The following is a 25,473-nucleotide window of genomic DNA, read 5'->3' as shown; positions in this document are numbered from 1 at the left end:
GACACAGAATCTGAAGTAGGCTCCAGGCTCTGAGCTGTCAGCACAGAGCCTGATGGGGGCTCGAATTCACGAACCGCAAGATCGTGACCTGAGCTGAAGTCAGATGCTTAACCGACTAAGCCAGCCAGGCGGCCCTCAACTACTGCTGCTACTCTTAAGGGAAGCAAAAGCTGTCTCAAGAAAAGCAAACAGATATAGATAGCTCAGTTAAGACAGATACTTTGCAGCTATCTGGATAGCAGTGCTGTCCATCCCCAACATGGAGATGGAGGTTTCAGAAAGAACAGTACATCAGTTTGAGGAACCCAGACAACTCCCAGGCTAGTCTTCAGTCAGGAATCCTCAAGCAGTGTGCTTCATGTGCTATTTTGAGGTACCAAAACTTTCCAACACACCAGCCACATGTCTATCAAGACTCACACAGTGATATATTCCAGAGCCACATAGATGACTTGAGTTTTTGAACCATTATTTCCTTCCACCAGCACAGATCATCAAAATTGATGGTGTTTCGGTTTCTTAACAGGAGTTCTTCTTTCATTTTGTTTTGCACAAAAGGTATTACTGTAAGGGACCATTTCTCTGGAAATCTGGTTTGCAGTGTTACAGAGATGTAAGATTGATAATTCAAATTGATTTAAATGTTCTCTGGCATCATCAAAGGCTACAGAAATAGGAAAAGTCATTTACTTAATTATAACTGTCTTTTCCTTGATCGGTCTTTACCATTGCACAATGGAAAATGACAATTGACTAGGGAGGTGAGGAGAGATGAAGATTTACTCTTTGAAGCTCCTTTAGGAAAAACATCTTCAAGGATTAGAATGTAGAGGGGTGACAAGTGAACATTCAAAGCCCTTCACAATCATTTTTTAGAATCCAGGTCAGCCAATATCTTGCCTCTTTTTTTCATGAAAATGTCTATATTTAGATTACTCTATGATTAGTTCCCTCACTAAGTTTAGAAAAACATGTTGTCATGTCTAAATCTGTTAACAGAACTTTCCAGGTAAATAATGAAAACAGAATGTAATTAAAGTATTTGTGCATTTTGCATTTCTTGGCAAGAAAAAAGTAAAATGTGAAGCAAAAGAAAAAACTTATGTAGGTTCCCTTCTTTGGACCAAATGACACTATTCTTGAATGCAAAACAAAAAGATTGTTGAATGAACAAATATTGCTTATGATGTTTTTGTTTATTTCTTCTTTAAATATGCCACTACTATACCAATAAATGGCATTTGAGGATAATTTTACTAAATTGAAACTGACGACCATATGAAAATTGCTTTATTACTATATAACCACAAGAAAAAATGAGGCTGTTGTTTTTAATATTGTCTCTTCAATTCCAGACTGCGAGTAGGAATTCATTTCAAAATTTAATAAAGCCTGACATCACCAAAGTGGAGCTTTTAAAAGACGTCCACAGCAAAAAAGATCTTATCATTCGTTTGGTAACTCATGATACTGATCCAAGAGTTTCAGAAAATAAAATAGAAGAGAGCTTAACTTCTGATGAAGATGAAGTTGTTTTACAAGAGGTTATGAAAGAACTTCCAGAAGTCCCATTTGAAGATCAAGTAAAAGAAGACATGAAGCCCATTACAAGCACAGTGGCTTTTGCCAAGCCACTGATGAGCAAGAGAAATCTGAAAAAATTTTTGTCACTAGGAAAATATTGTCATCCCAAATCCACTGCAACTACAACAAATACTGAAGCATCACCAACTCAACGGACAGAATCTGAGGAGACACAACAAAGAACTGTTTCTAAGCCTGATGTGACCAAGTCCAAATCCTCAACTGTCACAGATTCTTCCTTTTCAGAAAGAAAGACACAACTAAGTGTAAGTGACAAATGTGACTATCAATGACCAGGTTTCTATAGAAAAGGCACAGAGTTTCACAAACTTAGTCCAAGTAATTTACATTGGATAGGAAGAAAAGGTCATAAACTGGATCCAGGCAGTGTCTCCCAACTTTGATGATATTTACAACGAAAGGGAAGTGATTAACAGATGAAGCCAGAAGCGTCAATTGAAGAAAAATAGATCATAGAAAGAGTCCTAAGTTAGTTAGAAGGACAAGAAAAAAAAGAAAATGGAAACCAGTTAGGAGAAATGCATTCTAACTATTTAAAATCATTGATTTATTTCTTTTTTGTACTCAAACCTATAAATACTCGCTGGAAGTTCTGTTTGCAGAAATTCCATGCCAATGGGCAAGACCAGAAGATGGGCTAGAGGGGAGTAAAAAGATTCATGCAAATTCAGCCTATCTGGGTTTGAATTCTGGCTATGCCACTTAGTAGCCATGTGGCCTTGGGGCAAGTTACTTAACTTTTTTTCTCAAAAATTACTTATCCAACTTGTTGCAACATAGCAAGTTAGTCAAAGTATGTTGAATATTCCTCAGCCCATAAGTCCCACTATCACTTTGATGCACATCTCCTGTCCCTGGTTCTGTATCCTAGTGATGGTCTGGGCCTCATTGTCCTCTTGGGTTAGCTGTACCAAAAAATTGTACCATAAATGTGTTTGAAGAATACACATGATTTAGGATTTCCTGGTGAGACAATATCCTGGATTATCCATTTGTAATAATTTCCAGGTTAACCCAAAAACTGCAGTGAACCAGAGAAAAGAAAACACAGAAGTACAACTCTGGCCAATTCAGAGAGCGCACCATGGACAATAGCCTCAACATAAACTCAGATCTAGTTATTAGGATCTATTTATTAAATGGAAGCCATGTGAGATTCCAGGAGCAAACATAGTGTGCCTGGTTAGAAATGCTGGCTACATAGATAACTAAGGAAACATTATAGTATATTTTACTTGATTTATTACAAAATTTCCTTTTTGTAATTACCTGACTTGTACTTTTCCAGAGAGAAGAAATGAAATCTAGTACTGAACCAGTACATTACTTCTTACATAGAATTATGAGTTCATCCTCGTACAATGAAGAGGATCTGCCTTCATCTTCTAGGTACAGTTAATTAAAGCAATACGAGTTGGCTAAGAAAATAGAAATGAAATGAAATTATGTTGGTGGCAAGCATGGGCCCCTCAGGTAAACCTGTGAGGAAGCCAGTGTCTTGCCCCTGAAACTCCCCTCAACTCCTTCCCCTCGTTCCCCTCTGTGGTTACTTCCTAGGCCTCCCCTTTCCATCTTCTCTCTCATTCCTATTTATCTGGTCTCTACTTGCTTCTTTCTATTACAGTGGTCTACTTAGTATAGTTAGGTTAAGTCTTAAATGTGTCAGACTGGAACCTAAGAGACAGGCCCTGGATCAACAATAGTTCCTGCACTAATGGCCCACTGAAAGGGCTTCCTACTTAGTTTCCTTATGTACCTAAACAGTCAACAGTGAGGCACTATTACAGGGATCCCCAAAATGGAGGAGTTATGTAGGTTGGAGCATTCAGGGAAGAATTCTCAAAACCAGTAGAGTTTGAGTCGGGCCTTAAAGGATGGATGAGATTTAGATAAGTCCATCCAAGTTGGGGGAGACTGTGAGAGAAAGGCTGGACTATGCAATATTTATAGGAGACACTGTAGACTTGAAGTCTGGTTAAAACTTTTTCTAGAGTAGTCCAAACATGCCTAAAATTGTTTTTATGTTTATAAAAATATTCACAAACTGGGAAGAGGAGCACTTTGCATCATGGGAGAAATAGGGTATAAGGAGAAAAATCTACCTGATGGCAACTATATTCTTTTCCACCTCGCACTATGAAATTAAGTTTCTTTTTGACCTGATGCCATTTTAGGACAACTACCCCTGGCCCACCATTGATCCTCTCTCCCTTTATGATGGTTGTAACATACAGGTAATACAGTATGTTACATGCAGTATTGCTGGCAACTCTCAATTATTTGTGTCACTGAAGAAGAAAAGAGGGCACATACAAAACCAAACAAAAGTCGATGTAGCAATAATTTTCACTTGATTTGAAAACTCAGAGACATACCATTCCAGATTTACTTCTATATGAATAATGATTTTGACAGATTTTTCTTTAATTTAGCCAGTATTCCTTCATATATTAAATACATAGAAAATGAAATTTCTTTATCTTTTTTTTTTAGTGGTGGTGATCGTCCCTCAGATCCAAGTGCCATAGTATCAGAAGGTTGGATTGATTTTTTTTCTCAATTTAGATACTATTTAAAAAGACTTTGTTCAGCATTGATAAATTTCCTATTGTGAAACATGTGAAACATGAAGTAGGTTGACCTACTTTGGGGGTGTAGTTAACATAAGCTGACTAGTTTGCTTTTCTTCTCTTCTCTTCTCTTCTCTTCTCTTCTCTTCTCTTCTCTTCTCTTCTCTTCTCTTTAGAGAGTAAGAGCAGGGGAGAGGGACAGAGGGAGAGACAGAATCTTAAGTAGGCCCCACACTCAGCACAGAGCCTGATGCAGGGCTCGATCCCACGACCCTGGAATCATGACCTGAGCCAAAACCAAGAGTCACACGCTCAACCCACTTAGCCACCCAGGCACCCCTAGTTTGCTTTTACTGAATCACTAAGATTTCATTAATAATTCTGGTATAAAGTACATGGTGTGATATTAAGAGTTTAAAATTGCCATGCTCCTGTAGGAAATATGAGTTTATCACATCTGTACGTGGACTAGAGCTCATGCACTAGGATTTAATCATCTCTTTAAGAATGTATGCTTGCATTGCATAACTAGCTTAGCCCCAGTAAAATATATAAAGAAGCTTTTAAAGCTACAAATTAAACCTAAATTTATTTGTTCATGTTAAAATCTTGCTAGGGTAGATTCCATTTTATCTTTTGTCTCTGTTAGAACTGACTCACTAAAATATTTACAATTCAAGTTTTTGGTCACCTATTCTTTTTTTTTTAACATTTATTTTGAGAGAGACAGCGTGTGTGGGAGTCAGGGAGGGGCAGAGAGAAAGGGAGAGAGAGAATCCCGAGCATGCTCTCTGTGGGTTTCGATCCCACAAACCATGAGATCATGATATGAGCAGAAATCAAGAGTTGGATGCTTAACCAAATGACCAGGCATCCCTGGTCCCCTGTTCTTTCAAACTGTAAAGGATCAATGTGGTTCTCACAGTGACAGCACTGGCCTAGAGGGGGGAGTGTAATGTTTACTATAAAAGTGGCCTTGAAAGTCAAACTACAGGGCTGGAGTTGACCTTAATTATTTCAAGCCTGCAGCCCACTCAAAAAGTTACTCAAGAAAGCTATCCTCTCCACTTTTAAGTGGAAATAAAACTTATTAAATGATGAACCATAGAGTATTGTTAAGTTGACCAGAATTCCATGAGCAGGTCATAGTCAGAAGATGATGTAATGTACCACTGGTGTGTACCCTGCAGTATGGAATCATCATAGGATATTAGAGCCAGAAAGAAGCCATCTAATGTAACTTTACTTTAAAGATGAAGAATCTGGGGCACCCAGGTGGTTCAGTTGGTCAAGTGACTGACTCTTGCTTTCAGCTTAGGTCATGATTTCACACTCATGAGTTCGAGCTCCGTGTTGGGCTCTGCACTGAGCATGGAGCCTGCTTGGGATTCTCTCTCTCCCTCCCTCTCTGCACCTCCCCTACTCATTCTCTGTCTCTCTCAAAATAAATAAATAAACTTTAAAAAATTATTTAAAAAAATAAAGATGAAGAGCCTGAGGTTCATGGTGGGGAAGTGACTTGTCCAAGGTCATACACTGAGTCAGAGTATAGATCCCAAGTCTCCTAAACCTGAATCCCATTGTATTGTTTTCCTCAATTTCATTGCACTGCATTATGCTTAGTTCCTACATCCTTCGGTAATACTGCACCTCTCGAGTTTATTCATTCAATCACATTCAACAGAGATTCTCTGAGCACTTTCTCTGTGCTAGACACTGTTCTAAGTTCTAGAGATAAAGCCCTGAGTAAGAGAAACAAAGTCCTTACCCTCATTCTAACTTGGGATTCAGGGGGCAACATAAACACAATCAATCTAGATAAGAATAAGTACCCCCCATCTCACGTAGGGTAAAAGCCAGAGTCTTTACAGCAGCTTACAAGGCCCCACATGGTCTGGATAGCTCTCCCTGCTCCCCACGACCTCTCTGACCACCTCTTCTTAGGATCCCTCTTAAGCACTCTACTCCAGCCACACACGCCCTTATACATGCCAGGCATTCTCCTTTCTCAGAACATTTGCACTTGCTGAGCTGCCTGAAACATTCTTCTCTCAGAGATCTGCATAGCTCACGCCTCACTTTCTTTAGATCTTTGCTTAGATATCATCTTCTAAGTAAAGCCTCCTCTGAGCACCTTCTTTGAAATTGCAACCCCAGGGGTGCCTGGGTAGCTCAGTCGGTTGAGCGTCTGACTTTGGCTCAGGTCATGATCTTGCGGTCCATGGGTTCGAGCCCCGCATCGGGCTCTGTGCTGACAGCTTGGAGCCTGGAGCCTGCTTCAGATTCTGTGTCTCCCTCTCTCTGCCCCTCCCCCACTCATGCTCTGTCTCTCTCTCTCTCTCTGTCAAAATAAATAAACATTAAAAAAGATTTTTAAATTGCAACCCCAGCACTTAACTACCATCCCACACTCGCTATCCTCTTTCCCTGCTTTAACTTTTTTCCTAGCATTTATACCACCTGATAGATTGTATGTTTTTACTTGTTTGTTGGCTATCTCCCTCCCCTAGAATTTAGCTCCATGAGGACAGGGATTTTTGTCTCTTTGCTATATCCCCACATGCCTAGAAAGAAGGCACATAGTAGGCACTAAGTAAATATTTGTGGAATTCATGAATGAATATGACAAAAAGAAAGAAGAGCCAACATGATAGAGAGTGGCTGGCTAGATTAGTTTGTTCCAAGAAGTCCAGAAACATCAGACCTCAATGACAAAAGGAAGCAGCTGCAGGAAGATCTGGAAGCAGAGGATCCCAGGTACAGGGTACAGTAAGTGCAAAGACCTTAGGATGGTATGAGCTTGGCATGTTAGAGGAAAAGAATAAAGGCCAGTAACAGGAGCCCAATGAGAAGAAAAGTGGTATGAGATGGGGTTAAAGAGATAGCTAGGGGTCAGATCACATTAGGGCTTGTTATAGACAATGGAAAGGAGTGTGGATTACTTTTTGGGTTGCAGCAGGAATCCTGCAGATTACTTTTTGGTTGCAGGGAAGTGATATAATCTAATTTATGAATTTAAAAAAAATCCCTATGGCTACTATTTGGAGAGTGAGCTGAGTAAGGATAGGGTTAAAGCAGGAAGACTGGTTAGGCGGCTTTAACAATAATCCAGCCAAGAAATGACGGTGACTTGGACTAGGGGTATAGCAGTGGAGATGGTAAAAAGTGAACAGATTCAGAGTGTATTTTGAAAGTAGAATCAGCAGGACCTGCTAATGGAGTGGATGTTGGAAGTGAGGAAAATAGAAAAAATCAAGGATGGGTCCTACAATTTTGGCTTGAACAACTAAGTGCCTTGTGGTATCAGATGGTGAGATGGTTGAGCAGTGGGTAGCAAGAGTGGAGAGGGGACAGGGAACAAGAATTCTGTTTGAAGTGTGTGAGAATGGGACCATTAGATACTCAAGTGGAGACATCACATGAGCAGTTGGATAGTTTAGAATTCAGTGGGGAGGTGAGGGCTGCAATACAGATTCTTAGTTTCACAGACAATAAAATCTAAACTTGACTCTATCTGGCACTCTCAAGTACCTGGAATTTTTCCATCCCCTTTTTATCAAAACAACTTCTTAGATATATCCAGAAGGGTTGCTATGCACTTAGACTAGACGTTTAAAAAATTATATTGGAATGATGGCCCGGACAAACCCAAATGGCCCCAATCATTAAAAAAAAAAAAAAAAATCAGTTCGAATATGTATAGTACACAAGACTTCCTAAGGCAGGAAAGTACATTCAGATACCTTAGAATAACTAGCAATTGATAATAAAATTTATTGGATATTCTGGTTAACCAGTTTCATTAGATAATTCAACTATGGGATCTCCTCATATTGAAAGTATCTGAAGTTTTAGTATATTTTTTCTAGAGCCCTTGGCCCAAAGGGTAATCCAGAGAGAATCTTTTCATCTTGGTCCTTTATGATTACACGTGTATAAAATATATATTCAAATACATACACATTATTTCATCTGGTCCTCTTGTGAGAAAGTAGTCACATCCCCATTGTACATATGAGGAAACAGAGTCAGAGAAGTTACAGAACTCACCACTGTTCACTGAGCTCCATAATGAAGCTAAGATTCAAACACAGTTTTTCTGACTCCAAACACGTCCATTGTTCTACTGTTCTCTCCCTCCCTAGCTGTGGGTCCTTTTGAAACTTCCCTCTTGGTATCATCTCTACCTCCTAAGGCCAAATGTCAGTGATGTCTGTCAATCACTGATGTCTCCTGGAATTCAAGATAATGCCCCAGTGCTCCCCTGATCTTCATGGGAAGCAACCATTTCCTAAGAGCAGCATCGTCCTTTCCAGCCTTTCTCTAGCTGGCAGCCCCATCCAGTTCTTTTCAACTCCCTGCAACCAGAGAGCTATAGGGGTCCTTAGAAATCATCCACAGCCTAATTTCCCATTTTACAGATGAACGAAGAAGCCCACAGAGTTTGAGTGGCTGTGCAAGATGCACAGCTAGTTGCAAAGCCTGCCTTTCCTGATGTGCTGCCTGGTGTTCCTACCACATTACCCACTGTCTTCCCCAGTTGGGGAGTGAAGGACCAAGACTTGTGCCCATAATTCTAGGGGTCTTACCTCTTTTCAGCTTTTTCTGTTTGCTTAATTTCTGTGATCCTTTGTTAAATTATTGAGATTATTTTTGTGCCAAAATTTGTACATGTCTCTGAAATAATTGTTTTTCCAATATTGTATTTTGATCACAGAAAGTCTTGAACGTCGAGATCTGGAAAGGGCAAGCAAAATTAAGGTAAATATTTTTCACTGGCCCTTCATTGTGAGCTAGTGAAGCCCTGATAGAAATAAGGGACTGCCTTCAAATGAGGGACTGTATTGTGTGTTCTGAGGTCCATCAGGAAGCACTCCCTTGTCCACACCCCCCATAGTGCCTTAAAATAATCCTGCACAGTTTGGTTCCTGTAGCCTCTAGAGAAAAGCTGAACAGGAGTGAGTCCCAGTGCACTCCCAGGTAGACAAGACAAGGGACCTGGTGGGGGCAGAGAGGGAACGGGTGCTTCAAAGAGGAAGGGGCACTGCTTGAGGGAAATTAGTGCTCATTCCAGCTACTTCCCATTATCCCTGAGCACTGACCCTTCATAGACAGCTTTCCAAATGTCTGAGCAACTCCTCAGTGTGATCCCAAGAAATTTCCCTTCCCTAAGGCCCTCTTGGGAAGTTTCCAATAATGGCTGATGCCACGGATCCTCCTGGACCCTCTTCTCTGTTTTGTATCACTTTTGCTTCTCTCTATGATTGCTTTAACCTCTCCCCAGCATGCACACACATGCACACGCATGAGTGTGCATACACACACACACACACACACACACACACACACACACACACACACCACATCAGTTTTCCAGGCACTTCTCATTTAGCAATGCTAACATCTATTTGACAACATCAAGCATCACTTAGAAGCCATGGTTTCCAAGAAAACATTAAGAGGAGAGGTAGAATCTCCAGTGTGGAGGCCTACTGATAGACTTTTCCATTGCCAAGCTGATTCCCTGACTCATCCTGACTCTTTTTGCTGATTGTCCATCTCACTTGCTGAGTTTTTTACCATTGTAAAATTAGACATGATCCATTAAGATATTCAGCATTATTGAGTAGCAAAGAAATTCCTGCTTGCATTCAGCTCCAGAAAAACATCAGTCACTATATACATGAATGCATACACTCTCCATTGTCAGACACAAAAAAGAAGCCATTATATTTCCCTTAATGCCAAAGTCCTTACTATAGTCTAAACACCCCTGTATGAGCTGCCCACCATCTCTCTGCCCAACCCCCATTACCTCTGTGTGACACTCTGTTACCCTTCCGTCCACTCATTGTCACTCCTCTGGATACACTGGCCTCCTTACTGCTCCCCTAAAATGCCAAGCATGCTCTTACCTCAGGGCCTTTGCACTTGCTCTTCCTTTGCCAGGAACACTCTATCCCCAGATAGCTGTGTCTTGCTCCCCCATCTCCTTTCAGTCTTTGCTCAAAAGTCACCTTCTCTGTGAGGCCTTCCCTGACTACCACCATGTAAAATGAAAACACACACACACACACACACACAGTATCCTCCCCTATCCTGCTTTATTTTTTGTCATAACACTTAAGTCATTATTCAATCATTCATTTATTTAACAATTTTTTATCAAGCGCCTACTATGTGCCACGCACTGGAGATTCAACAATAAACAAAGCAGACAAACATTCCTGCCTTAATCCTCTGGTAGACTCTCTATTCACTTGAATATAAGCTTCATGATGGCAAGGGCTTTGTTTTGTTCATAACTGTATGCCCAGCACCTAACACAGGGCTGAAATATAGTAGATGCCCAATTAACATTTGTTGAAAGAACAGCCTCAGCCATCAGAGCCAAATTTAATCTCTGTGTTAGGAGTTCCCCAGCTTTCTCCCCGTTAGTCTGATGTAAAGCCATAATTGGAAACTACTACACAGAGTAGAAGTTCTCAACCGTGGCTACACCTGGAATCATCTGGCAAACTTTAAAAACTGATTCCCAGGCCTCACCTCCAGAGATTCTGATTAGTCTGGGTTGCAGCTGGGGCCTTGAGAGTTCTAAAGGCTGGCCACTTTAATGTGTAGCCAGCACTACAAACCATTGACTTCACCTACTCATGTCAGGCCATTTGGGGGCATCTGCCGCACCCAACCCCACCTTCCTTTAGATCAGAAGTGCTCAGCCTGGCTGTACGTAGAGTCAACTGGGCAACTTAGAAAACAAAGAAATGCTTGCCCCACCCTCAGGGGTTCCTGTTCAATTTGGGGTGGAGCTCAAGCATGCCTATTTTTAATATTTCTCCAGATGGTTCTACTGTGCTGCTACTGCTGAGAACCATTTCTTTAGATTGTCCCTGTCCCAGATTATCCCTTTAAATATCCTCTTTTGCAATGTCTTATGTCCATAAGCTGCCTCAAATCCTCTTGGAAGAATTAGAATCAAGCTTCTATGATAATACTCTGCCCTCCTCACCATCAACACCAAACACACTTCTCTCATCTTGCATGTGTTTATGCCTTAGTTTATTGATTTGCCACTTCCTTTTTAACTGCCACCATCACAGAATGGCTACCCTGCAGCCTGGCCATCTCCCCCAGCCTATTTTGTGCCCTTATAGGATCATGCTGCTTCTGCATTCCAGGAGGGGATAAAAGTCCACAGAGCAAAGCCAGCATCTGAGCCACTATCCCTGCCCTACCACCTCCATGCTCCCACAACCCCACACTGCCACTTACTCGCTCCAGACCTCACAACTGTTACGAATTATTTAAAGGGAGATTGGAGTAGTAAAATGGACATCCCTTTTCCCCCTTCTCCCCTTGAGACCCCCCCATGATTATCTTCTCTCAGAGAAGGATCTAAAAATGTTATTTAGGGGCGCCTGGGTGGCGCAGTCGGTTAAGCGTCCGACTTCAGCCAGGTCATGATCTCGCGGTCCGTGAGTTCGAGCCCCGCGTCAGGCTCTGGGCTGATGGCTCGGAGCCTGGAGCCTGTTTCCGATTCTGTGTCTCCCTCTCTCTCTGCCCCTCCCCCGTTCATGCTCTGTCTCTCTCTGTCCCAAAAATAAATAAAAAACGTTGAAAAAAAATTTAAAAAAATAAATAAATAAAAATATTATTTATTCCAAGCTCCAGGAGGGAGGGGGCATGCATGGCTGACATTTTTTTGCAACACTTGAGCCCTTGAAATTATCCTATAGGGGCAGCCCATGTCCAAGCCTGAGGCCAATCCTGGGTGTCACAATGGGCAAGAATTACAAGAAGTCATGCCTAGGAATGGCCAAAATCCCAGAGAATAATTGAGACTGCAGAGCACCAAGATTACAGTGTATAATGCCACACAGTTGTGCTTTGTCCCTTGAGGGTTTCCACGTACTTCTGGTATTCACTGTCCAACAAAGGACAGGGGGCTTAAGCTAGTATTTCACCTCTGTCTTGGCAGTTTATCACCCTCTATCAACGTGAAAGTGGTCTGGGAAGCCTTTATTCTTCAAATGATGGCATTTCAGGTACAACATATTTATCATTTTATAATGAAGCTCTCAAATATGTCATTCTAAATATAGAAGTTTTGATTATTCATTCCCCCCTTGCAGTGAGTGGCTCCTGTCTTGCAGCAGCCTTACCCACCACCAATATGGGGCTGAAATAATATTACTAACAGTGTATCTAGATTGTTATTTGCAAGTTATAATGCAGTTCTCTGAGTTGAACCTCACAGCAAAGGGGTGACATTTACTGGAAGTAACATTTATTAGGTATTGGCTATGCACCAGGCATTCTGCTAAGTATTTTTCTCACATCCACCCTGGGAAGCATCATATCCATTGTATTGATGTGGAAACAGAGTCACTGAAGTGAAATAACTTACCATGCCATGTTGCCTCTGCAAGTCTTAAAGTCCTGTTATACAGAAGAGAAAATGGAAGCAAATGACCTGCCTGACATTGCAAAGCCAGAAAGTGGTAGAGCCAGGGCTCTAACCTCACAGTTCCTGTGACTTTTATCCCACATTCTTTCTTCCTACCAGCCAGGGGCTACATCCAGTTGCCACTGCATCTCAGAATGGGTAGTGACCAAGGAAAGCCTGCAGCATTGAGTGGCAAGTAGGAAAGGAAAGATCCCACCTAGGTTTTTGACTGCATGTCCAATCAAATAGGCAAATCATATTCTTCTGGACCTTTAGTTTGACCAGGACACCTCCCCCCAACCCCTGCATTCTGCACATTAGAGGAACTCACTGGCAGCACCTCTGAATTCAAATAACACATTTTTTCTCTGATAACGGCTTTTGAAGGGAGAAATGCATAAATGGCCAACGTTGTGCTCAAAATAGTAAAAAGGCCCACCAAGGAAAATTTATTAGAAATTACAGTGATGTCTGTTTATGAAAACCCATAAGAAAAAGGGGACTTCTCTAGGCCAACACATGCCCATTATGGCTTATAATGGTTTTTTTGTTTTTGTTTTTGTTTTTTTTTTTACAAAATACGGTTTTATCGGGAGTCTAAATCAGTTCATAGTGTGAAGTGACATACTATAGTACTTGGCGTGCATTGTGGCAAATTCAATTTGGCCATAAACACATCTCTTTTCTCATAGCAACCAGTGTCAACCAAGTGAACCCCACTACACTGCTCACAAGCTGATCAAAGCAGCATCAGGGTATCTTGAAAGAGAGTTGGTCTCACCATGCTGGCTTCATTTTGACATAATACCTAACTCCTACTTCCAGCATGTTGTGAATGTCACACCCAGTGATTGATTTCTTTCCAGAAGTTTTGCTTTGAAAGGAGTAGGAATTGTTAGCCAGAGGTTTCACTGTGCCCCTAGGGATGAGCTTTGTGTATGCTCTTATTCTAGCCAGTGCCAGTCTTTAAATAATATGCAGCATCCACTAGAGCAGTGGCCCAAAGTGTTGTCCAGTGACAGCTTGCATCAGGATCACCCAGGATGCTTATTAACAATTCAGAATCCTGGCCCCTCCCCAGGGAGTCCCAGTTAGTGTCTCTGGGAAATGGGGTCCAGGCATCTGCTTCCTTAACAAGATCCTCAAATTGCAAAAATAAAGTTTCATTTTTCCCCTACAGTGAGATTTTCAGAACATGGCCTTGCAGTATATGCCTCCATCCTGTAACTGAAAGTCTTTTGTCTTGCTTTTTCAGACTGTAGGTCTCTCCATTTAAGCCTTTGTCTTTGCCTCTGCAAATTTTGACTTTTTCCTTATTTCTAGGTTGTCCTTATTTTATCAACTACTAGCACATTCCAGGACTGCATTATTAATTGGAAAAGCTAAACTTCTCCCCCTTATTTGGGAGTAAATTTTCTATCTGCTACTTTACTTTTAAGCATAGATTCTTGAGATTCCCAAGGTTATATTGCTGGCGAAGATCAAAACCTAGTTAACTGCAAAAGTTATAGAAGAACATTGTCGTTTACTGGAAACAAGAAAGTATGTGGTTTATTGCCTTGTTGTCTTTTCATGACATCCTGTCATGATGCATCAGCAGCACAGATAAATGCTCATTTCGGTCCTTACAGATACAATAATCATTCTGTTAACATAAATTATGATAGACTTTAAGAGCCCTTTGCACAAAACAACTGGTGCAGAAAAAAATGGGTCCAAATGGAGACTTATTGGCCACACAAGTCCTTTATAGCTCACACAACAAACAGATCACTTGGGGTCAGTCAACTGAAAATTTACCCAAAGCAAGTGAGAAACGATAACCTTTTTTAATGCACTGCTGCTTTTACCTGGACATTCTGAAATGGACGGAAGTAACATTTTCATGTGGAATTAGCTCCTCAGGCTGTTTTGGATAGTTACCTGATGGCATGAGGGAGACACGTACTGCTGAGCTGGCTCAAGAAGCATCAGGGTGCAGGCAGTACAGAGCTGGCCTGCACGTCAAAGCCTGGGCTCTAATGCCAACTTGGCCACCTTCCTACCTCATCCAAGGTCATTAAGGTCATCTCAGATGAGGCATCTGACCTTACTGAATGTCTCTGGTTTCCTTCCCAAGAGTGTCAGAAGGAGCAACTAAAGATTCCTTGTGTTATCATAATGAGCACTGAGAAATGTATAGAATTTTTGAATCACTATATTGTACACCTAAACTAATATACCACTGTCTGTTACCCATACTGGAATGAAAATTTAAAACTTTAAAATAAGACTCTTTGTGAAAGCACTTTAAAACTCAAAAGTTTGAGGCGCCCTGGGTGGCTCAGTCAGTTAAGCGTCCGACTTCAGCTCAGGTCATGATCTTGCGATTTGTGAGTACAAGTCCCCAGTTGGGCTCTGTGCTGACAGCTCAGAGCCTGGAGCCTGCTTCAGATTCTGTGTCTCTCTCTGTCTCTGCCCCTCTCAAACTCTCACTCTGTCTCTCTCTCAAAAAATAAACATTAAAAAATTTTTTTAAAAACCTCAGAAGTTATTATATAAATGATTCTTTCTGAATCCTAAATTATCAGTCCCCTAGCCTGACAGGCTCAGTTAGAAAGCCCAATAAATGACCAGATTTATCTTTTGGTTTGTTTACAGATGCTGATAAGCCCATTACTTCCAAACAGCGGTCTGAAATGTTGAAGAAGGCATCATCAGTTCTGTCCAAAGTGTTTTCAAGATCCAAGGCCAATGTTTCCAGATCTTCCTCAACCTCACCCCCTCACTAGGACAGAAGCTGAGGCTGCTGCTACACCTAACATCAATAATGGTGCTGGCCTTCCTCAAAAAATAAATGGTTTTTGAAACATGACATTGTGTACCACACGCTGATTCTTATACTTTTAAATTCTTATAAACAGTAAGAGCAAAGAATGTACAAAAAGGCAGCTGGAGAAAAGAAGGGGTTAACAAATGCTTCTGATTTTGGCATGAAAAGAAGGACTGTCCCTCCCAGAGGGATGTATCTGCCAGGCAGCGTGGGATTCAATCTCTGCTCTTGAGGGCCCTGACGCCTTTGCTGGCAAAATAAGACTAACTTAAAAGTGAAAGTGTGACACCAACAAGAGTGAGTCATCATGTATTTTGTGTGCTCTAGGAGTTCAAAGAAGGGAGTCATGGTTGTGAGCTGCAGTGGTCAGGATAAGTTTCCTGGAGGAACTGGAATTGAGGTAATCCTCAAAGGACAGGTAGGACCAGGTAGGCCTGGAAAGTACCAGGAAGGCTTTCACCTCTGGTCACAGAGCTGCATACAATGCCGCCATGTCTGAATGATCTAATTCAGTGCTGTCCAATTATATATATATATATATTTTTTTTTTCATTCCAGTACAGTAGCCACTAGCCCCACAAAGCTATTTAGTCACTAGTATTGTTGAACTGAATTTTTCACTTTATTTCCATTTAAATAGCCATGTAGAGCTAGTGGCTCCCTTACTGGATAGGACCAGTCTAGTTAGTACATGGCCTCATGTACAGTAGCCCAATTCAGATTAGGTTGAAGAATTCCCTGAAAGCTCATTTCCAAAGTCTATCCCCAAACACCAGTGCAACTGACTCCTCAGAGGGGTTCTGGAAGCCTCCAGGCATCCTCTTGGCCCCTTCAAGACACATGAACCACCAATGTGGCCAGAGGGAGCTTTCCAGTCATATCTGTTCTCCTGCATTTGCCAAAACTCAATTGATGGACAAAAGATAGGCCCCTTCTAGAACACCAAATTCAAGGCATCACAAAGAGCAAATCAGAACCTGTTCCTGCCAGCTGGCCTCAAACATAGTGTTTGGCTAGAAACTGCTTCCACAGGACAGAAACACCACTCTGGTACTGAAACCACCACTCTGGCCTCCCTCTATCCACTCAGTATACAGGAAGATGATCAATCAACTAGTCATTCTCATACTTTATCCAAAAAGGTCAGAGGAAGGTACCAACCTTATCCAAAACTCCCCAGGGAAATATTTCTAGGCAAGTAAATTTCCTTTATGCTGTACTGATAGTCCATAAATGTTAACTGAACTTTTGCAAATAAAATGGCAGGCAGTTCTGCCCAAATATCACCTATCCCCCAAATTTGGCTGCCTTCATCTATTCACTCATTCCTGCCCTTACATACTGAAATTCACCACATGCAGCAGCCTAAGTTTTAAAGTCATTTTTTAAAGGTTCACAATGACAAATACTGATCTTACATATGGATTTAATTTGTTTTTATTAATAAGTAGTATAAATCCAGTTTGGAATTCAAAAGTACAAACGGTGTGGTGAAAAGCCTCTTCACCTCTCCTCTCCCAGATGCTACCTGGTTCATTCCAGAAGCAATCTCTTTTACCACTGAATCGAGTGTCCTTCCCGATATACTCTATGAGTAACAAGTGTGTTAATGTATGGCTTTAGAAGGAAGTGTAATTGAATATCTTCCCTCAAAAAGGCAGAAAACAGAGAGGAAAAGATGGAGGGAGAGGAGAATGGAAGGAGAGACAGAGAAGGCAAGCATGCTATTTGACAGACACTATTTCCTGGAACCAGTGATTTGGTCAGTTTCTATGGTTGCATTTGTAGCTTCAAATAAACTCAGTCCTCATTTTAAACATGCTTTTTGTTGGGGCGCCTGGGTGGCTCAGTCGGTTAAGCGTCCGACTTCGGCTCAGGTCATGATCTCACGGTTTGTGGGTTTGAGCCCCACGTCAGGCTCTGTGCTGACAGCCCAGAGCCTGGAGCCCACTTTGGATTCTGTCTCCCTTTCTCTCTGCTCCTCCCCTGCTCACACTGTTTCTCTCTCCCTCTTCTTCAAAAATAAACAAACATTCAAAAAAAATTTAAACAATGCTTTTTGTCAAATTAATGTCAATGCTAAATATCAAAAGGTGAGCACCACCATGGGAGGAAAGGCCCCTACCATAGTGGTTCAAAGCCTGCTGGCCAAAATACATTAAGAATGCTTGAGCTAGTAGCTATAGTCCTTGGAGATGGAACCATCTAAATATAAATAGATTTAAGTACTAAAAGTAAAAATGCACTGCCTCACTTGCAATGAAAGAAAATGCAAATTAGAATAACCTGAAGGTATCACAATATACCTTCCAGAAAAGAAACAAGGAATAAAATGAAAAAAGCCAGCGATGTCCAGAATGTAGAGGGAAAATTACATTTGCACTCTACAGTGCTGATGGTTCCACAAATTTGATCTTTCTGAAAAGAAATCTACTAATAAGTAAGACAACCGATTTTCTGTCTGTACTTTTGGATCTGATAACTCCACTTTGGGGAATGTGGTCCAAGGGAATAATACAAAAGGAAAAATTTAAAAGGGACTCTGTATAAAAATGTTCATAACAGTACTATTGATTATGATGAAAAATTATAACAATCCAAGTGGGGGAAATGGTGCAGTGTGTTAACAAGAAACAATGCCATACAGACACTGAAAATGACAAGTGCCATACAGACACTGAAAATGACAAGGATAGTGATAACATAAATACAAGTGTACATTTGACAAAAACAAAATCAGCTTGCAAAATAAGATGTGTACTCTGATAACAATCACAGAGTATATTTTATGATTTGGCAATCATATGACATACTAATAAAAAATCCAAATAAGTTAGAGATTTAATTTAATAATCATGAGGGGTTTTTGCTGTTATTAGCTACTTGCTAATAAATGCCTTTCTCTTGAAGAAATATCATCATAATCACCATCACTTCTTAAGTCATTTCTAACCCTATCCCAAGCCAAATGGAATATCTAATACCTCAGTTTCTTGTGATGCATGAGAAAAAAGAAAACATCAGTTCAGACTTTTTAAAATGGCTTCTTTAAAGAGGTTAGGTCATCTCCAATCATCCCAAAGTACTCTTCTAAACCCTAAGCTGGCAAAAGGTATTCAAATTTTTGACTGAAGTTCATTGTGGAGAGTATACTGGCCTTAAATATAAAATTACAACAGCCATGTATTTGTGTGATACACATACACTTCAGAGTAACTTAATTAACATAGGTCATACCGCTTTGCCCCTTTATAGGACCCAACATATTAAGTTCAGTATTTTTAATGATTTGTCTAGGGACCAATATATCTTTGATGACATACTATTGGTCATACTTAATTTATAGAATACCAAATGCTTATCGCAAATGTAATTATAGATTATTTCCTACTGAAAAATATGACCTGCTCTTATCTATTTTATGACGCAGTTTCCAGTAACACTTGTAGAAATCAGGAGCCACTTATTTAGTAAAGGAAGAACTCTAAGTTAAATCCTAGTGCAAATAATTACACCCAAAATATGTCTTCTAAGTTGACAATTTCAGATAAAATAAAAGACATCATGAAACACTTAACTTTATTCTCTGGTCCTGACAGCACAGCACTGAGCACTTTATACTTCACTAGAATACCACTTAGACAATGACCAGGTTATTCCTTTCAAAGAGCTTCAAAACATGTTTACAGAAGGTATGTCCTGTACCAGATAAGGATTATTTCCATTTTAGGATTCAATGAGTTTATAAATTGCTGAGACAGATACTTATCCGGCCCAAAAGGTTAGAGGAAGCAAAAAGGGACTGACAGACTAGGACGTTAATTAGGCTACATGAAAGAAATATTGATACGGCAAAAAACAAAAAACATTCTTAATTGAGCACTTCATTCAATGTGGCTGTTTAGCCTTGAGATCACTGGGAATTTGTCCACCAATGAATTCCAACTGTCTTCTGTGAAGTGAATCCATGAAAGGAACATTCACTGTACCCAAAGATCAACTAACACCAACTGCTAGCTGGTTGCTTCAGGCTTGGCCTAGTGCAGGGTGCATATGCGCCTCTCAGATCTCTGACTACAGGGAGCATAAGTGACAAATGGCCACAGCTGCTGAGCTCTGAAATCCAGTGCTGTGTAGCTGAAATCCATTATCCCTGCATGTTCACCAAGGCCAAACTTCCCACAAGCTGCTCTCAGCCAATGACTGAATGTGGCAGAGATATTAAGCCATTCCTGTGAGACACAGGACTCCCTTAACAGGTGACTTGGAGTCAGGGATGCTGCCAGGGAAGAACTCCAGCCTGACAAAGGATAGCAAGGACTGGCTCTGACACTACTTCACAGATGTAGAAAGTAGACAGGGAGACTTAATGAGTTAGAACAAGACAGTTTATTACAGCACAGCAAATGGCATCAGCATGAGTATCAGTGAAGCTTTGCAAGCTCCCCTGTCCCAAATCCTACAGAACAATGTAATGGGCTCAGATGGGGCACTACCCATGCAGTGGGTTGCATCGCAGCTGAGGAACCCAAAGTCAAGGGCCCAGGACTTCTTGAGCAATGAGCAAACAAACCAGTGCCCCTCCCCTGGGAAGCAAGCATTTCAATGATAGTCACATTGTGGTCACCTTGCCCTGCACAAGTGGCTCAGTATTAGGGAGACCAATGAGCCTTGCTTTAAAAAGCCTCACCAAGAATGTGCAAGGATGCTCATGACCCACAGTGGACTGCCTCTCCCAACAGACTCACTTGTTTTGCCAAAATGTTCTTAGAACTGCACCACATGGTCCAAGATCTTTCCTACCCAACACCCCTCCTTCCTTCCCTCTCTCTTCCACAGAATTTAGACCTGCATCTAGTCTGTCCATCAGCTCTCCTGGACTTCTCTAGCTCCCACTCATTTTCCCTCACAGGCGTTTTCACTAGTAAATCTCTTACATGCCAATCTCATCTTGGCATCTGCTTCTCAGAGAATTCAAACTAGCACAAATGGTGCCAGTGGTGGTCCAAGAAAACAGGCTGTGGTAAGATGGGGTTCCAGGACTGCCTCAGTCATTGGCTGGTGGACAAAATGGACACTGTCCTGATGGGGGTGTAGGGCACAGACAGTCCCAGGCACAAGATGGCAGCCCAAGTGCTAAACAGTTCTCTGGAGATGACCTGGGAAAACTGGGAGAATGGCCTTGCAGATGTGGTGATTCAGACTTTTGAAATATATGAGAGGAATATGGCCTACAGAGACAGTGGAGATGGCTGAATACTGTCAAATTGTACTGACGCCCTGCAACAGGGTAATGAGAAATGGATGACAGTTAATAAGTAGCTAAAGATTAAGTGTGAGAGCCAGAGACTCTCTGTGGAGCTTACAAAGAAGTCCTTTTCTCCCGCAGTAGAGGAGCAGACCAAAGAAGAACATATGGGAGTGGCAGAACTCAAGCGAGACTAAATACTCAATATTTAATACGTGGTGGGTCTGCTCTGCTGAAGTCAGGGCCACATGACTCCATGTAGTTGGAAAATCCTGAGACCCTGAGACATGGAGTGGGAACATCTAGCCAGACACTCCTCAGGGTATTGGCTCTGCAGACATCCCCTCCCAGACTTTACCTTGCAGAGGGGACCACTCTTCCCTAATGAGAGCTAGCATTTTCCCTTCACCGGAAGATGCTGCAGAGCCTGCTCCCTCAAGGCAACACTCGTATCCCCCTCCAAGGAGCTGTGTCCAGCCCCTCTCCTGGTTCCTAAACTGAAAACTAGGATTAAATCCCACATTTAATCCAGCATAACCTGGCTAGGTCAGTCCTGAGCCTAGTAAAGAGAAGAAAGAATAACACCAAAAGAGCTGCAAGAATTAGCTGACAGGCACTGACAGCAGCCAAGGAAGCATTGGGTTTGGATTTTGAGGGTGCTATATCAAGAGGAACAGAAAAGCAAAAATTCACTGATTTGAGAGGACATTCTCAAAATACAGATTTAATCCCCTGGCAAGGACCTGCAGGAGATACAAAGTCTCTACTAAGGTGGCTCTTAGAGGCTTGGAGAAAGTGATGGCTACCACTGAACAAAACTGAAATGCCTGAGCTGTCCTGACAAATGGCAAAAGAAGGAATGAAAAGGCAGAGGGAAGTGGACGTGCTACAGTGGAAAAACCCCATGAGACGGTAGTGTTCCATGGGGCGGGGGCAGGGAGGTGCAGGAACACCTCATTCACCAAGGCCATCAGGAAGGCACTGATAAAAGGGGCACCAGCATCACTAAGTTCAGAGGTGACCTCCTCTACTGGCCAGGGATGGCAGTAAGAGACCATCACAGAGCTGAGGCCCTAGAGTAATAGTGACCAGGTAGAGGTGCTACCTTCCAAAAGCCAGAAGGTTGCAAACACCAAAATGAACCACAAGGCCTGAAGGACAGCCAAGAGAGTCTTACCCACAGGGAGTTGCAGAGATGGCGGATGGACTGTGGTGTCCCTAGGAATAATACAGATGGACAGCGAGCAAGGGTATCAGGATCTACAAGCTGAAAAAGACAACAGTGGAGGAGCAGGGGTTTCAGGGAGGTTTCCCCAATAAAAATTCTGAATTCCTTGCTCAGTTTCCAAACTTCAGCTGTTTGCAGACCTGGAAGAGGTAGCTTGGTCCACAGAAGGAAGGACAAGGATGAATATCCCCTCAGTACTTCCCTTAAAGGGACTTATAGCCACTTGCTTCAATGTATGAACACTGAGGAAAGAATAGCCAGAGATTTGCGGAATACTGGTTTCAAGATCAAAGTTGACATTTGTACCTAGAGACCTGAAGCATGATCACAGCCCTGTTAGACTGGAGGTTTCAGGGCTGAATAATAACTGAAGGCCTGGCCTATAACAAGACTCATAGGGGGCTTGCAGACCTGCCTAGTGGTCATTTCCCACTCCCCAAATGTGTGACTGGAACCGAGTTGCTGCTTGAGAGTAATCCCCACATGGGTCCTTAGCCTAATGGGTAAGAGCTGTCACATGAGGAAAGTCAAGTGGAAACCTCTGAAACTGTTCCCCTCCACCATGGACAAGAATAAACTGGGATGGTTACTTTTCTGTGTCAACTTGCCTCAGGCTGTAGGGGGGTTGTCAATCAATTAATCAAACATCAATCTAAATGCTGCTGTGAAAGCATTTTATAGATGTGATTAACATCTACAATCAGTTGATTTTAAGTAAAGGAGATTATCCTCATTCAGGGTGGGCCTTATCTAATCAGTTGGAAGAACTTAATAGCAAAACTGAGATTTCCCTGAAGAAATTCTGCCTGTGGACTGCAGTGTCAGCTCCTGCCCAAGCATTTCCAGCCTCATAAATTTCAGACTTAAATATCCTGCCCTATAAATTTCAGACTTGCCTAGCCAGCTCCAACAACTGCATAATTCAATTCCTTGCCCCCCCCACACACACACACCCACCCGTCAGAGCTATCAGGGGTTCAGTTCCAGACTACAATAAAGCGAGTATCACAATAACACGTTAATGTATCTTTTCACTTCCCACTGCATATAAAACTTATGTTTACACTATACTGTAGCTAAAGTGTGCAATAAATAGCATTATGCATAAAAAAACCAACGTACATACCTTAATTGAAAAATACTTTATTGCTAAAAATGCTAACCATCATCTGAGCTTTCAGTGAGTCATAACCACTGGTCACAGATCACCGTAACAAATGTAATAATAATGAAAAAGTTTGAAATATGGCAATTACCAAAATCTGACAGGGACACGAAGCAAATGGTGTGAGGAAAAATGACACCAAGACTTCTTTGACACAGGGTTGCCACAGTCCCTTAATTTATAAAAAAAGTTATCTGTAAAGCACAATTAAGCAAAGTATAAGACAAGGTATGCCTGTATGTTTTCTCATTAGGAACTGGCTTACAGAAGGATACATATATTCTACTGGTTGTTTCCCTGGCAGAACCCTAAACAATACATAAAATAATAATACAGCTCAGGGGAGACAGAGTAGATCAGTGTTACTATTAAAAACCTAAAAGATGCAGAGAATGGTAGCCCTTGTATCTTTGCACCTATAGCAAAATGGGGGTTCCAGGATGACCAGCTGGGGCAGAAAACGATTTGAGCTTGGTGGGTCATCACAAAATGAAGATGAATGTTATCTGCATTACAGCCACATTCAGGGGAGGAGAAAGAAAATTTTTCCAATGGACAGAACCTCAAGCAGTGCACTTGACTTGGTGTAAAAGAAGTGGCCAAAATTGAGAATATTTATTGCATATATACCAACTCCTAGGCTGTGGTCAATGGCCTATCTAGTTGGGATACTGGAAGGAAAAGAGCTGAAGATTAGAGACAAGGTCTGGTGTAAATGCTGTGGACTGACACGTGGGAGTTGGCAAACTGTGAATATTTCTGTATCACATGTTAACATCCATCAGAGCATCCATCACTGAAGAGGCATTGAACTGCCAAGCACACAAAAGGACTCAGCCAGGTACACTGGCCTTTGTCAATGAACCACACAACTGGCACAATGGACACATAAGCAGAGTGGCCACAAGGGCCAACGGAGGTCCAACAGCAAGGACTCCTGCTTACCAAAGCTGATCTAATAGGAACTCCTCTGACAGATGACTTTGGCTCAAGAACTCACCACTGGTCTTGCTGAAACATTCTCAGAACACCACAGTAGTATAAGACTTTTCCTACTCAAACTTCCTTCTTCCCTCCCCGCTTCTCCAGAGATTAGACCTCTATCAGAGTCTGACTGCTTTTCCAGACTCCTCTTGCCTCCTTCCCCATTTTCTTTCATGGGCATTTTCCCCTAAAAAAACTCTCTTGTGCATCTAATCTTGGACCCAAAATAACATACCAGGTAAACTAAATGTGCCCACTATTAAAAATGTATTCCTCTACTACTTGGCAATGAGAAAGAATGAAATCTGGCCATTTGTAGCAATGTGGGTGGAACTGGAGGGTATTATGCTAAGTGAAATCAGTCAGAGAAAGACAGATATCATATATTTTCACTCATATGGGGAACTTGACAAACTTACCAGAAGACCATGGGGGAGGGGAAGGGGAAAAAAAAGTTACAGAGAGGGAGGGAGGAATACCATAAGAGACTCTTTAAATACCAAGGACAAGCTGAGGGTTGATGCGGTGGGGAGAGAGGGGAAAGTGGGTGATGCGCATTGAGGAGGGCATTTGTTGGGATGAGTACTAGGTGTTGTATGGAAACCAATTTGACAATAAATTATATTTAAAAATGTATTCCTCTGTTTTACAGGATCAGAAGTTCAATTTTAATAATTCAGCAGGGATATTAAGGTCCTGGGAACTAATTCCTACCAAAGTCATAAGGGACTGATTGATAAAGTAAAAGGGCAAGATTCTCAAGATGAGAAAAAACTGCCAAGGAGACCAGATGGATATGCGATGGAACTGACAGTATTCCCATCTCAGCAAGAACAGCTAATTAAAAAGGAAACTAGGCCCACAAGTGGCCTGGTATGTCTGAAACATGGAAAAGGAGTGGCAAGCCAAGAGGTAGAAACCCAAATGTCCATCCACTGATGAATAGATAAACAAAATGTGGTATATCCATACAATGGGATATTATTCAGCCATTAAAAGGAACAAAGTACTGATCCATGCTACAACACAGATGAACCTCAAAAACATACTAAGTGAAAGACACTAGACACAAAAGGCCACATATTGTACAATTCCACTTACATGAAATGTCCAGAATAGGTATTCCACAGAAATGGAAAGCAGACTGGTAGTTGACAGGGACAAGGAGGAGGGAATGGAGAGTAACTGTTTAATGGGGACAGGGTTTCATTTTGGAGTGATGAAAATGTTTTAGGACTAGACAGTGGTAGTGGTTTTATAACACCGTGATTGTACCAAATGCCACTGAATTATCCCTTTAAAATTGTTAATTTCATGTTATGTGAATTTCACCTCAATATAAATAAATACATACATACATAAATAAATAGATAGCAAGGAAAAAATGTGGAGACATATCAACCAAAAAAACAAAA

At 41.5% G+C, this 25,473-nt stretch overlaps 1 protein-coding gene across 1 annotated transcript in view; it reads left to right on the top strand.

The window, feature by feature from the left end:
• LOC101091264 (fibrous sheath-interacting protein 2-like) overlaps positions 1-15,475 on the top strand; it is a 75,844-nt gene extending 60,369 nt beyond the window's left edge. The window contains 6 exon segments of the mRNA XM_045050425.1: positions 1,356-1,850; positions 2,894-2,994; positions 4,099-4,142; positions 8,893-8,936; positions 12,154-12,220; positions 15,262-15,475. Of these exon segments, the coding sequence (XP_044906360.1) occupies positions 1,356-1,850; positions 2,894-2,994; positions 4,099-4,142; positions 8,893-8,936; positions 12,154-12,220; positions 15,262-15,392 (882 nt within the window). The 3' untranslated portion in view covers positions 15,393-15,475.
• Positions 15,476-25,473: the final 9,998 nt, after the last annotated feature.

Source organism: Felis catus, chromosome X (assembly GCF_018350175.1).
Source record: "Felis catus isolate Fca126 chromosome X, F.catus_Fca126_mat1.0, whole genome shotgun sequence".
Classification (NCBI taxonomy): Eukaryota; Metazoa; Chordata; class Mammalia; order Carnivora; family Felidae; genus Felis; species Felis catus.
The sequence above is the reverse complement of the archived record's forward strand: the minus strand, read 5'-3'. Positions and strand labels throughout refer to the sequence as shown.